The sequence below is a fragment of the Trichosurus vulpecula genome, chromosome 5, assembly GCF_011100635.1.
Source record: "Trichosurus vulpecula isolate mTriVul1 chromosome 5, mTriVul1.pri, whole genome shotgun sequence".
NCBI lineage: Eukaryota > Metazoa > Chordata > Mammalia > Diprotodontia > Phalangeridae > Trichosurus > Trichosurus vulpecula.
Window position 1 is genome coordinate 284,820,852 of NC_050577.1, and position 14,074 is coordinate 284,834,925.

The window sequence follows — 14,074 nt, forward strand, 5'->3', positions numbered from 1 at the left end:
ACCCCTTCTTCACTCAATCAAAGTCAATTGAAAGTTATGTCATCATCTCCCTGATGTCATGGTCCTCTACAAGAACAAAAGACAAACCACAATCTATATCAAAAATATGGTCAGTATTTTTGGAGGGCTAGAATAATTTCACTTCAAGAACTGGATTCTTCTTTCATATTGTTTTTCCCCTCTATTAATAGAGGTCACACTACTCAGAGTCATCTCTGGCTTCAATTAACGCATAAAGAGTGTCTCATTTTTTTTAGGGCATGGCTGATCCTTTGTCATCCAATAGATTGATTCCTTCTAATGCCATCAGTTTTGATGGGAAGATTTCTTCACACCTTGGAAAGGAATAACATTATAAAACCTTCTTTCTACTTAAGACCTTAAAACATAATTTGTTATATGTTTGATACTTGCCCCTTATATAGATATTTCATCAACTGGACTGGGAGAGCAGGTGGGAATCAATTGTGCTGATTAACTCATTCCTCTTCTCCCCAACTCCAGATTAAGGAGGAGGGCCCAGGAAATTTCTAGCCATTAGAGAAAAGTAGGTGATTCCCCCTATTAAGAGGGAAGTAGGTGATTCCCCCTATTAAGAGGGAAGTAGGTGACTGCCTACTTCATTATATGATTTCTTTTTTCTCTGGGTCTTTTGACTTCTGGCAATTTGTGAACCAGACATAGTAATTCCTTCTTTCCTTCCCTCCTTCCTTCCTTCCTTCCTTCCCTCCTTCCTTCCTTCCCTCCTTCCTTCCTTCCTTCTGTTGTACCAGAAGTGAGTGAGACACTCCACAGAGTATAAGTTTTAAATGGAGAATTTATTAGCCAGCGTCCATTTTAGGGGCAATTAGCCCAAATGAAAAATGGCCCCGTTTTGAGGTGAAGGTGTGGGTTATATAGGAGATTTACATGCCAGGTCACAGGGTGGTCTGGGGGTACAGGAACAAAGGTTCTGACAAATCTATTGACATTCCTTGGAGGAGTCACAGAGCCCCAGGAACGTTTGCTAGACTCCAAAAGGTCTGAGTCCACTCTTTATTCTGCAAACTGGGGTTTGTAGTTAGGGGCTGGGGGCAGGGTTTTTCTAGCAATAGCTGGCTACTCAGGTATCACATTTCCCACTTTTTTTATGGAACTATTCAAATCTTTGAAAAAGGAATGACTTGATCCAGAGCACCTGAGGTTTGGGCCACTAAGACAGGGACAGAATTCACATGAAAACGAATAAGGTTGGAGATATGAGAAAGTAATCAGGACCCTATAGTTACGGCAGGATCAATAAAATGAGGGGGCAGCCAAAACGCTAGCAGGGTGGTGAGCCAGGGGAACATTGGTCCCCTGAAAATCACTCAATGTCAGCTTAGGCTGGTGCCAGGTGAAGAGTTTGCAGTAAAAATTCCCTAAATGCATCTTGTAAAGCAGGGGTTTGGGAAGTAACTGAAGGCATGCATATAGTAACAATAGAGGGCAAGGCTCAGGTAGAAATTCAGAAGCTTCTTCAATTAGAGTGGCTATAGCAGCCAGGGAGTCTAATTGTTTTTTTTAAAACAGGCAACTGGCTTATGCAACTAAGGACTATGTTAGAACTCCCAAAGCCTTTGCTCTCCCTATACCAAGCGAAAAGTCTGTAAAGACAAGAGTGTTTACAAGGGTCAGTTAAAGTATATACCTGTAAAATATTAAGCAAGGTGCTCCTCTCAGGATTAGGGTCTCATCCCTTAATGGCTAACAGGGGAAAGAATGTCCTTAAGTCAGTCTGATCTGGCCTTGTCAACAGAGGTAGGGGTATTTCCTGAGCAAAGTTTAGAGAACAAAGAAGCCTAGGTCCTGGATCTTCTTCCAGTTACTCATTAATTCAGGCTCTGGGTCTGGTTGAAATTAAAAATGATACAAAATGGTATAAAACATTCCACATTTCCCCCTTTTGGTCAAAGGAAAACTGAAAGTTTCGCCTTAAGACCAATTAAGGTATGGAAAAAACTCTATCTTCCTCATGGGTGAAGTTCTAAAATCTCTATCTAGTTGGAGTCAGGTTTTTTTTCCTTTTTGTGTTTGGACATCCCGAGGGATGGGCAGAAATTATAAACTAATTGTAAACAAGCAGAGGGAGCATAATAGCTAAAAATACTGAAAATATAGGAAAAACAGTCTTGGGAATGCAAGGACTCAGAAAAAGGGAGCTGTCCTTCGTGCAGGTACTGGTCCAGAGTCTCAGGAGGGGCTGCCTGTGTCTGATGATGTCCCCTTCAGGCTCTTTGAAACCACAGGGCAAAGTCTCCTATAGGCTCAGATGTCCACTCCTCAGATGGGGCTCCCAGAATGCATGTGATTTGATGATTGAGAGAAAAAGCACAACAAAAATCCCAGCCACGCAGGGCTAAGTTCAAACAAATACAATAAGTAGTTCAGTATCCCAGCCACACAGGGCTGAGTTCAAACAAATACAATAAAGTTTGCCCATAATTCACAAAACTGCACAATTATATTGAGTCAGGTACAGACCAAATTACTTAGATGATTCACAATAGAGGGGAGATTTGCATGTCACATGTTTTACATTTACACATTAGATAACCAAGAAAACTTAAACATGAACCATACAAAGTAATGCAATCATTATTAACAATGCTGACATTAAATTCCTAGTAGTACAGTACATATAACATCATAAATCTTTTAGCCATGCCATGCGTTTTGATGGCATTTACAAATAATCCACAAACCATTCCTAACAAAACTAAAAGTTTCTGATTTAATTCCAGCACTTAATTGCACATTTTGTATACAAAGTAACTTTAAATTACAGTTACATATTCACAATGTCCATTCAAAGTAGCATTTGTAAATCCCAGATGCCTGATTGTAGTTACTTGGTCCCTTGATAGTAAAGGAGAGTTCTGCTTCTCTGGTTCAGATCTAGTAATTCTCAGACAATTCTAACTTAATATAACTTGCAGATACTTTACAAAGGAGATATATTTTATATACAATTTTCTTGTGCTAGCATCCAAATTTAAGATCTTATTACTGAAACATACTTATCAGCTCGAATTTCCAGAATTGATAAATTTTGGAGCCAATCATACACATCTGTATATAATTCTTAGGGGAATCAATCTGATCATGTTATTTCCCTCAAAAAAATGCTATCCTATTTGATTAGACATTCTATCACATTACATCTTTGCCTTATTGCTTTGTCTAATCATTTCCCCCTTTTGGAGGATGTTATCTCTATATTATCTCAATGTTTTATTTGGCCATGAACATAGGTTAAAATTGTAAGCTATTCATACCTATATCCTATTATAATAACTCAGAGATATTTCAATATTCATCTATTACCTAACAGATTTAGCATGGTGCTTACAAAACTTCTCGATAATATAAATTTGCTATGAAAGAAAAGAAGGACAATGTCATATATCTTAACAGAAGGAAAGAACTTCCTTAGCTCTGTTTAATTCCAGGCGTGAGTTGTATCTGATAGCCAATCATATAGTCACCAGGTGCTGAAAGCAGGGCTTAGGAGTAACCAGGTGGGGACTTTCCTTTTCAGAAAGGAAATAGCAGAATTGGGAAATAGAGTCAGGAAGATCCTACCTAGGCCGTGTCCAAGGTCATCTTCGAAACTTTCCCAGGCACAGACATCCACCTTTAAAGTTCTCAGCTTGTAATACCTGCCATACTACTGGCTTCATGTGACCTATTCCTGTAATCAGAGCTTAAAACAGTATTAAATTGTAGTCCCATAAAATGTTAAACAGCAAATAAATATCCTTCAGATGAGACTGCCCAAATTTCATTGAGCTAGTAGTTATCAATTTCTATTTTGCCCTGTTGCTTTAGAATATCAGGGCAGTTCTCCTTGATAATTTCTTGAAAGATGATATCTAGGCTCTTTTTTTGATCATGGCTTTCAGGTAATCCAATAATTTTTAAATTATCTCTCCTGGATTTATTTTCCAGGTCAGTGGTTTTTCCAATGAGATATTTCACATTATCTTCCATTTTTTCATTCCTTTGGTTCTCTTTTATAATGTCTTGATTTCTCATAAAATCACTGGCTTCCACTTGCTCCAATCTAATTTTTAAAGTAGTATTTTCTTCAGTGGTCTTTTGGACCTCCTTTTCCATTTGGCTAATTCTGCCTTTCAAGGCATTCTTCTCCTCATTGGCTTTTTGGAGCTCTTTTGCCATTTGAGTTAGTCTGTTTTTTAAGGTGTTGTTTTCTTCAGTGTATTTTTCAGTATTTTTTTGGGTCTCCTTTAGCAAGTCATTGACTTGTTTTTCATGGTTTTCTCGTATCCTTCTCATTTCTCTTCCCAATTTTTCCTCTACTTCTCTAACTTGCTTTTCCAAATCCTTTTTGAGCTCTTCCATGGCCTGGGACCAGTTCATGTTTTTCTTGGAGGCTGTTGGTGTAGGCTCTTGCACTTTATTGACTTCTTTAGGCTGTATGTTTTGGTCTTCTTTCTCAGCAAAGAAAGAATGCAAAGTCTGAGACTGAATCTCGGTGCGTTTTCGCTGCCTGGCCATATTCCCAGCCAACTAACTTGACCTTTGAGTTTTTCAGTGGGGTATGACTGCTTTTAGACTAGAGGGTTCTATGTTCCACATTTGGGGGGGAGGTGCCAGCTCTGCCACACCAGCACTGCTCCTTACCCAACCCCCAACCCGGACTGGGCTTAGATCTTCATCAGGCTGTGCACTCCTGCTCTGATCCGCCACTTAATTCCTCCCACCAAGTGGGCCTGGAGCCGGAAGTAACAACAGCTGTAGCTGCCCCACCTCCACTGCCCCCGGGGCTGGAAGCCGAACCGCGAACTCTTTCGACTTCTGCAGCTTTTCCCCCAACCTTCTCCGCAGTCTTTGGTGTTTGTGGGTTAAGGAGTCTGGTAACTGCCGCAGCTCACATATTCAGGGCGCTAGGGCCCCCTCTGCCCGGCTTCTGTTCTGGATGGTCCACGCCACTCAGGCTGGGCTCTGCTCCACTCCGTTCCCAGCTCCCAGCTCCGTGTGGAATAGACCTCACCCAGAGACCATCCAGGCTGTCCTGGGCTGGAGCCCTGCTTCCCTCTGCTGTTTTGTGGGTTCTGCCATTCTAGAATTGGTTCAGAGCCATTTTTTATAAGTTTTTGGAGGGACTCGGTACGGAGCTCACAGTAGTTCCTGCTTACCAGCTGCCATCTTGGCTCCGCCCCGAGCTAGTAATTATCAAATCAAGCTACATAACTTTTCCATCTTCTAAATACTTCCTCACACTCATTCCCAACTTACTTAAACCTTCTAAAACTATCATTCTTGGAACAGGAGAGGCTTAGCTAACTCCCATTTGTCCCAAACTTTCTTATCTGCCTTTCCTATTTTCCCTGAAACCTTAATTTACCTTTCCAAATCTTTCAAATACATTACTCAGTCTTCCTTTACATTTCAACCATAAGACAAAACCACTCATAAGTTAGTACTTTTTACTGACATAACTGTGTATACTGGAATCCTATTCCAGCTTCTTAAACAAACAAAAGAGGTTAATGACTGACCTCACAAGTTGATGGATTTGTCCCTGTTGACTCATTCTGGAGGAAAAAGGAACACTTCATTATACACATTGTTAAGCTCTAACTCTCACTTAAAATCACAAAAACATTTTCCAAAGCACTTCTAGAATTGTTTCCCTAAACTGAAGATGTCTCTGATTTAGTCACAGTAATTAATTACACTATTTGTGTCAATATCTAATTGCTCTTATACCACTTCATAACATCTAAGAACTCTATTTCACATAAATACAATATAACTTTAAAATCCCAGCCTTAGTGTATGGGATAATGATTCAACCTTCATTTGTAAACAATATTGTCTCATAAAACATCTTTTCCATTTTTTTCCAAATTATTCTCATTAACACTTTAGAAACCATATTATCTTTCATTTGGCTATACAAGAGCACCAATATAACCAGTCATTTGATTAAAACAACAAGATTTCACATATTTGCATTTATCCAATTTCCCATTTTTAAAAAAACCAACTTCTTTCACAATGGTAACAGACTCTGGCAGATAACTACCCTTTTGTCACTACCTGCTTATTTCTGATTAAAGAGATCTGCCATCTCATCTCCCCCTGAGGGTGGGTTCTTTTCCATCAGATGGCAAGCTTCACTAATAAGAGCTGTATCCTTAAGACCCACATCCTCAAAACCTAATCTTATCCTACAACCAATTAGCTTACAGGTGGAAATTCAGCAGGCCTTCTGAAAATCATACAAAAAGATTTTACAGAGCATTTTAAAAGTATTTTCCCTTCTTTAAAACAGTTTAAAATTTATCCTGATATAAACAGGGATTATCACTAAACTTTCATGAAGAAAATTATTTGGACAGCTCTAAAATGAGATGAGTCTCCTTCTTAAAGCAAAATAACCTTTAAACATTTGGATTCATTCACAAATTAGTCCATAAACCTCCAGATTAACATAAATACATCTTTAGATGATACAGGCTTGAAAATCACACTCCTATATTTTCAAAGTATTATAACAACTGAATTCTTTGTTATTATAGAATTTCTAGATATCACAAAATTCTTTAGTCAAAAAGATGTTGTAATGGGAATAACACTTAGTTTCTATACATTATATACCCAATTAAATTAGCTTTATTACAATAACAAAGTTTACCAGGACCTTTAAAATACTTTTTCATAGGAATTCCTCTTGAATGGGACAGATGAGAGATGGTAGGTGAAGACTTAGCAGAAAAGAAGAAACACATAAAAAAAACTATGTATTTCTTCCTTTCACACACAAATTTGTAAAGGCTAAGGGATTATAGATAAGATATTCGGATCTGTGTAAAATGTGAGGGCCAAGTTGCTATCAGTCTCCTTCCTGCAGTCTCCTCAGAATTAGCATGATAACTCAAGGGAAGGATCACCGCGATTTGCATTCAACAAGGATGAAAGAATTGGCCCCTTCCTCCTCTCTCTTTTCGTGTCTCCCCCTAGACCTCTGGACACCACTTGAGGAAAGCATGAATGGTTTTTCCTAGTTCTTGGTCTAGTTCCTTTTAATTTCTAAGGCCCAAAACTTAGCATTGTAAAAGAAACGATCATTGTCTACAAAGCCACATCCTGAACTGACAGAGATCACAAAAAAACCCCAGAAGGCCTCTGCACAAATTGCTGACTTATAGCAAAAACAATTTCAATTGGACTTCCTTTTAAATAAAGACAAAACTTGAAAGTTTATAATTTCTTAGGTTACAGCAATTGTCCAACTTCTTAACCTAATGCAACTTTAAGCCCTAAACATTATTGTGTGTGTAAAGCTTGAACTGCTCATTTCTGTCTAGGTAAATACATTTCTAAACCAAATATGACAGTTTAAAATTACCAAATTTTCATCACATCCTTTAAAGCATCCAATTCACATATATCAAACTCAGATTAAAATCGCATAATGGTCTTCTCAAATTACTAAATCTAAGAATTTTAGGAATACAGTATACTTTTAGAAATACAGAAACAATAAATTTCAGATGACATCAATTGCATTTCCATCACATATAGGAATTGTTGATCCTATTACTTCTAGTATTTCTATATTAATACATTAATATATAAATACATGCACAACATATATCAATACATTAATATCTTAAATACACTTTATTTATTTTACTGTATATTCTCAATCAGGTAACAAGTTTCTTTTAGCTTCAACTCCCCACAGTCTTTCAATGTGGAGGGTGGGGGGAGGGGTGTGGCCAGGAGCACATGGCGGCTAAAAGCAACATCCCCCCCACCTAAATTCCTTTAAACAAGTTTCTCTCTTTCTTTCCTAATCTTGACCCAAACTACCTCAAACATTTCAAGTGAATAATCAATTACATACTCTCTCAGCTTTTATTATTTTTTAGAATCTAACCATCCCTTAATTCAGAGCCCATTTATCAATTTAGGTGAGCGAATTTCTAAACCTCTATGCACACAGAATCTTCCATCTCATCTTTAAACCACCAGATATATTCTCATAATAAAAACTTTTCACGTGGAAAGTCTGTTCTCATGATTAAATATCAGTATTATTAATTATTCACTTGTTACAACCACATATAACAGTTCCAAATTTTATCATATATAGAAATTATTCAACTTATTATTTTGGTATCCAAAAACTACTTCAAAGGTTAACAATTACATTAAGTCAGAGAGATAATAATAATGTTGTGTCTAAAATATAAACAACCATCATTATTATTTCCCTTTACAAATCAGGAAACAGGTCAAACAGAGATGAGAATACAGTTTTGCAATTGGAACAAAGTGTGAAGTTACCTAGAGCAGAAGCTGGTATCCCAGTGGTGACAATGCTGGGAGGCAGAAAGTCCAAATCCATCTACCTCACCCTTCCCCCACGACTGCAGAAGTTACTGAGCCTAGGGCAGTTTGCAGCTGCTGAGGACAGAGAGGGCAGAATGGATAGGACCTGGATAGCATTTCCAAGCTTTGCCAAAAAGGATGGGCCACGAACGTACCCAGGGGCACAGGACTGACTGTCAGTCTGTGAATTTCTGTCCTTCTCTTCCTTTTTTGCCAGGTGGGGAATGGTGATTTAAGTTTTCCCTACAGCTCTCCTGCGTTCTCTTCTAATCTGATTTGAGAGGAGAGGAGTTTGTTTTATCTGCTCTAACTTTTACTGCAGCCCTGGGACAGGACAACAATGGTGAAAGATCTCAATGATTGTAATTCAAGTAAACTTCACCCCTTGCCCACTCCCAAAAACCTCCCTGCACCCGAATCCAAGGGAAAAGACTCCATCTCAACTGTGATCAGGGACAAAGACAAATGCGAGAATCCCACTGAAAACGTTAACAGAGGTTTTAGCCAGAAGGCATTCATTGGGAGGAGGTGTTTCAGCAAGAGTGAGCTCCTGGAATGGGTTTACAGTTTCAGGAGTTCTTTCTTCCCAAATTCAACTAACCAGTTTCCAAACTTTTTAACAATTTAAAACCCAGAATTTGCCAAAATTTTAACCCTTTTTCCATTGTAATTCCAAGTTGACCACACATAGAACCACAAGGGAAAGAGTCTTTGTTTCCCTAGTTTCAGCCTGAAATCTCTGACTGCCTGCATTTCAGATTTTTAACAAAATATAGACACTTCACAATCTTGTCATAGACTTATGGACACAGACAAATCCAAAATGTACAGAACATGGGACAAAATACAAAACATAGAAGACACAGAACAGAACCAAAATGGGTGGATCAAATTGAAAGCCAAACCAGGTCCCCTCAGAGGGAAGAAAAAAATAAACCAGGTTTCCCCTTCAGGGATATACATATGCCTTCAATTTTATCACACCCCACTTCTCTGAACACGTGTATTCCTGCATCCACGTAGCATAATAACAGAGACCAGATGGCTAGCCCAGAACAGAATCTTACCTTACCTCTAGAGGTCCGAAAACCAGAATTCTCTGTAGGCCAAAAAGGGACAAGTCAGCAAAGAGCCCATTCTCCGAGACCATCACCCCACATCAGAGTCCTAGGAAAAGAAATCCCCAGGAGCTGGCTTTACGAAATGAGAGAAGGTGGATCGGGGCAGAGACTCTCTGCTGAGGTCCAAAATCCTGTGTGTGTCTCCAGGGCAGTAACACAAAATACCACCTCATCTCACAGGGGCCTCCAAAATGTTGTACCAGGAGCGAGTGAGACACTCCACAGAGTATAAGTTTTAAATGGAGAATTTATTAGCTGGCATCCATTTTAGGGGCAATTAGCCCAAATGAAAAATGGCCCCGTTTTGAGGTGAAGGTGTGGGTTATATAGGAGATTTACATGCCAGGTCACAGGGTGGTCTGGGGGTACAGGAACAAAGGTTCTGACAAATCACAGATTCTGACTGGTTATCTTTAAGTGCAATAATCTTATCTATTGACATTCCTTGGAGGAGTCATAGAGCCCCAGGAATGTTTGCTAGACTCCAAAAGGTCTGAGTCCACTCTTTATTCTGCAAACTGGGGTTTTTAGTTAGGGGCTGGGGGCAGGGTTTTTCTAGCAATAGCTGGCTACTCGGGTATCACACTTCCTTCCTTCCTTCCTTCCTTCCTTCCTTCCTTCCTTCCTTCCTTCCTTCCTTCCTTCCTTCCTTCCTTCCTTCCTTCCTTCCTTCCTTCCTTCCTTCCTCCCTCCTTCTTTCCTTCTTTCCTTCCCTCCCTCCCTCTCTCTCTTCCTCCTTCTCTTCTTCCCTTCCTTCCTCCCTTCCTCCCTTCCTTCTTTCCTCCCTTCCTTCCTTCCTTCCTTCCTTCTTTCCTTCTTTCCTTCCCTCCCTCCTTCTTTCTTTCCTTCCCTCCTTCCTTCCCTCTTTCCTTCCTTCCTTCCCTCTTTCCTTCCTTCCTTCCTTCTTTCCTTCCTTCCTTCCTACGTTCCTTCCTTCCTTCCTTTTCCCTTCTCTTTGTCTCTATCTCTATCATACCCTTAACCTGTGGGTACTGTGCCCAAAGGAATGGAAATTTTGTTTGCTGAAACCTTTTTTTTCCCCTTAAACCCAAATCACTCTAGCTCTTATTGACCAGCTAATAATAGGTCCCAGGCTAAGCTCTAGTTGGTCATTGTTTGCCTGATTAGCTCAGAGTGAATGTAAATGACAATTGTTTCTGATCTGGACAGAAGCCCTGAGGGTCTTCCCTTCCCAGACTGATTTTTTTTTTGACTTGAGTAAAGGGGCCATTCTCTATCTCATTTCGTACCTAGCCTTTATCACTCAAGTTTTGCCTTAAAAAGGTCAAGGTCTCGCATTACAGCCAGGATCATCTCAAGTCCTCTCTCTCCAGAGAAGAAAGTGAAGCTAGTGACTTTGCACAGCCCTCCTTCACTTAAATCTAATTCACCTGCATGTCATATCATCACCTCCCTAATGTCATGGTTCTCTTTGAGAACAAAGAACAAATAAAAACATAGCAATATGTGGGGAGCTAGGTGAACAGTGTCAGGTCCGAAGTCAGGAAGACTCATTTTCCTGAGTTCAAATCTGGCCTCAGACAATTACTAGCTATATGACCCTGGGCAAGGCACTTAATCCTGTTTGCCTCAGTTTCTTCATGTATAAAATGAGCTAAAGGAAAAGGCAAATCACTCCAATGCCTTCCAAGAAAACCCAAAATGGGATCATGAAAAGTTGGACACAACTGAAAAACAACTAAACAACAATATGGCAATATGTGTGTGTGTGTGTGTGTGTATGTGTGTGTGTGTGTGTATATATATATATATATATATATATATATATATATATATATACACACAGATACATATATACACAATAAGTACAATTCATTAGTCCCTTAATGACTTTAAATTTTCTGGTAAATTCATTTGGATAGCAGCTGAAATGGATTTAATCTTTTCTGCTCATTTAGCCTTTGTCACGAGAATACCACTATGGCAACAATTTTGGTTACATAGTCGCCTTCAAACCCTTTGGTGGAAAAGAGTGGAAAAAAGTAACAGTTACTAATCCAGATATTGGCCGGTATGTTCATAAAGATGAAACAATGTCCCCTTCCACTGAGTTTCAAGTAAAAGTGAAAGCCTTTAACAGCAAAGGAGATGGACCATTTAGTCTTACCGCAGTCATTTATTCTGCACAAGATGGTAAGTAAAAAAGACATTTCAAGTTAATTATGCTTTATTTCTAATCTTCCTAGATAAGTTTTAAAGATTGATTTGTATGCTACTTCCTAAGTGCTAGTGAGAAGTATAATAATTCAGTGAATTATAAAATTTTGGAGGTAAATTCATTCTAATTCTTTTCCTCTGTGAGATAACATTGAAGAATATCCCATTTGGAGTCAGAAAACCTGGGTTCAAATTCTAGATCTGATACTTATACCTGTATATCAAATCATTTCACATTTCACTTCTCTAGGGCTCAATAACATTCTTGCCATTTTTATCCATGATCCTATTGACCTCTGTGATACTTTATCTAATTTTCTTGAGAAACTAGATTATAGTATTGATATTTTAATGGAACTAAGAGTATATTCCCTGTACTACTACAGTTTCCAACTTCTCCATGACATTTTGTTCATGTTCGTCCCATAATCCTCATTATTGTATGATTAACAATTTCCTTTGTCAATCCAATACAATAAAAATAGCCATTCTACCTAAATTAATTTACTTATTCAGTGTCATAACATTCAACTATGGAAGATTTGTTTTATAGCATTCGAAAAAAAATAAGAACAAAATTCATTCAGAAAAACAAAAGATCAAGAATATCAAGGGAATGAATGAAAAAAAAAACTGAAGGAAGTTTGCCTAGCAGTTGTCGTTGTTCAGTTGTTTCAGTTGTGTTTAACTATTTGTGACCCCATTTGGGGTTTTCTTGGCAAAGATACTGGAGTAGTTTGCCATTTCCTTCTCCAGGTCATTTTACAGATGATGAAACTGAGGCAAACAGTGATTTGCCTAGGGTTACACAGCTAGTAAGTGTCTGAGACAAGATTTGAACTCAGGAAGTTGAGGCCTAACTCTGGTCCCAGCATTCCAACCACTGTGCCACATACCTGCCCTCAGCCTAGCAGTACTCTATTATAAAGCAGTAATCAACAAAACAATTTGTTATTGACTTAGAAATAGATTTGAAGATCAGTGCAATAGATTAGGTACACATTACATGGTAGTAAATGACCAAAGTAATCTAGTAATCTGGATAAGTACAAAGATAATCTAGTTATATACAAAATCTAGTAATCTAGATCCATGCTTTTGGGACAAGAATTCACTGTTTGACAAAAATTTCTGGGAAAACTGGAAAGCATTTTGACAGAAACTAGTCATAGACCAACATCTCATACCATATTCCAAAATAAGGTCAAAATGGCTACATGATGGTTGATATCAGTAAATTAGTGGAGTATGGAAAATGTACCTGTCAGATCTGTGGATAAGGCAAGAGTTTATGACCAAACACAAGATAGAGAGGATCACTAGAGGTAAAATGGATCATTTTGATTGCATAAAATTAAAAAAAGTTTTGCGCAAACAAACCCAATGCAATCAATATTAGAAGGAAAGCAGGAAACTGAAGGGAAAATTCATAGCATGTTTCTTTAATAAAGACATCTCAAATATAGAGAACTGAGTCAAATTTATAAAAATAAGAACCATTCCTCAATTGATATATACTCACTACACATAAACAGTTTTAGAAGAAATCAAAACTATCAGTAGTCACATGAAAAATACTCTACAACACTATTGATTAGAGAAATGCAAATTAAAACAACCCCACACCTTTCAGAGTGGCTAACATGACAGAAGAGGAAAATAATAAATGTTTAGAGGGGATGTGGATAAAACAGGAATACCAAAGCACTGTTAGTGCAACTAGGTGGCACAGTAGATAGGCCTGGAGTTAGGGAGACTCATCTTCCTGAGTTCAAATCTGGCCTCACACACTTGTTAGCTGAATGTCCTTGAACAAGTCACTTAACCCTGTATGCCTCAGTTTCCTCATCTGTAAAATGAACTGGAGAAGGTAATGAAAAACCACTTCAGTATCTTTCCCAAGAAAAGCCCAAATGAGGTCACAACAAATTGGATATGACTGAAGCAACAAAATGACTGAAAAACAACCACAAAAAAAAACTTGGAATTGTGCATCAGTCTAACTATTCTGGCGAGCAATCTGGAACTTTGCCCAAAGGGCTATAAAACTGTGTATACCCTTTGACCTGCCAATACCATTACTCCAAAGAGATTAAAGAAAAAGAGGAAGAAAGACCAAAATATTTATAGCAGCTATTTTGGTGGTGTCAAGGAACTGGAAATTGAGGAGATGCCCATCAACTGAGGAATGGTTGGACAAGTTGTGGTTTATGGTTGTGATGGAATAGTATTGTATTATAAAAAATTATGAAGGGGATAGTTTCAGAAAAAAACTGATACAAAGTAAAATGAGCAGAACATTGTACACAGCAATATTGTAACAATGACCACCTATGAAGACTTAGGTACATTGATCAGTACAATGATCCAAGACAATTCTAAACAAC

General features: G+C 38.4%; 1 protein-coding gene across 3 annotated transcripts in view; it reads left to right on the plus strand.

Moving 5' to 3' along the window:
* CNTN1 (contactin 1) overlaps nucleotides 1-14,074 on the plus strand; it is a 308,476-nt gene that overhangs the window by 248,225 nt on the left and 46,177 nt on the right. For all 3 annotated transcript variants that reach the window (XM_036759469.1, XM_036759470.1, XM_036759471.1), the window contains one exon: nucleotides 11,429-11,663. In XM_036759469.1, the coding sequence (XP_036615364.1) occupies nucleotides 11,429-11,663 (235 nt within the window). The remainder of the gene's footprint in view (nucleotides 1-11,428; nucleotides 11,664-14,074) is intronic.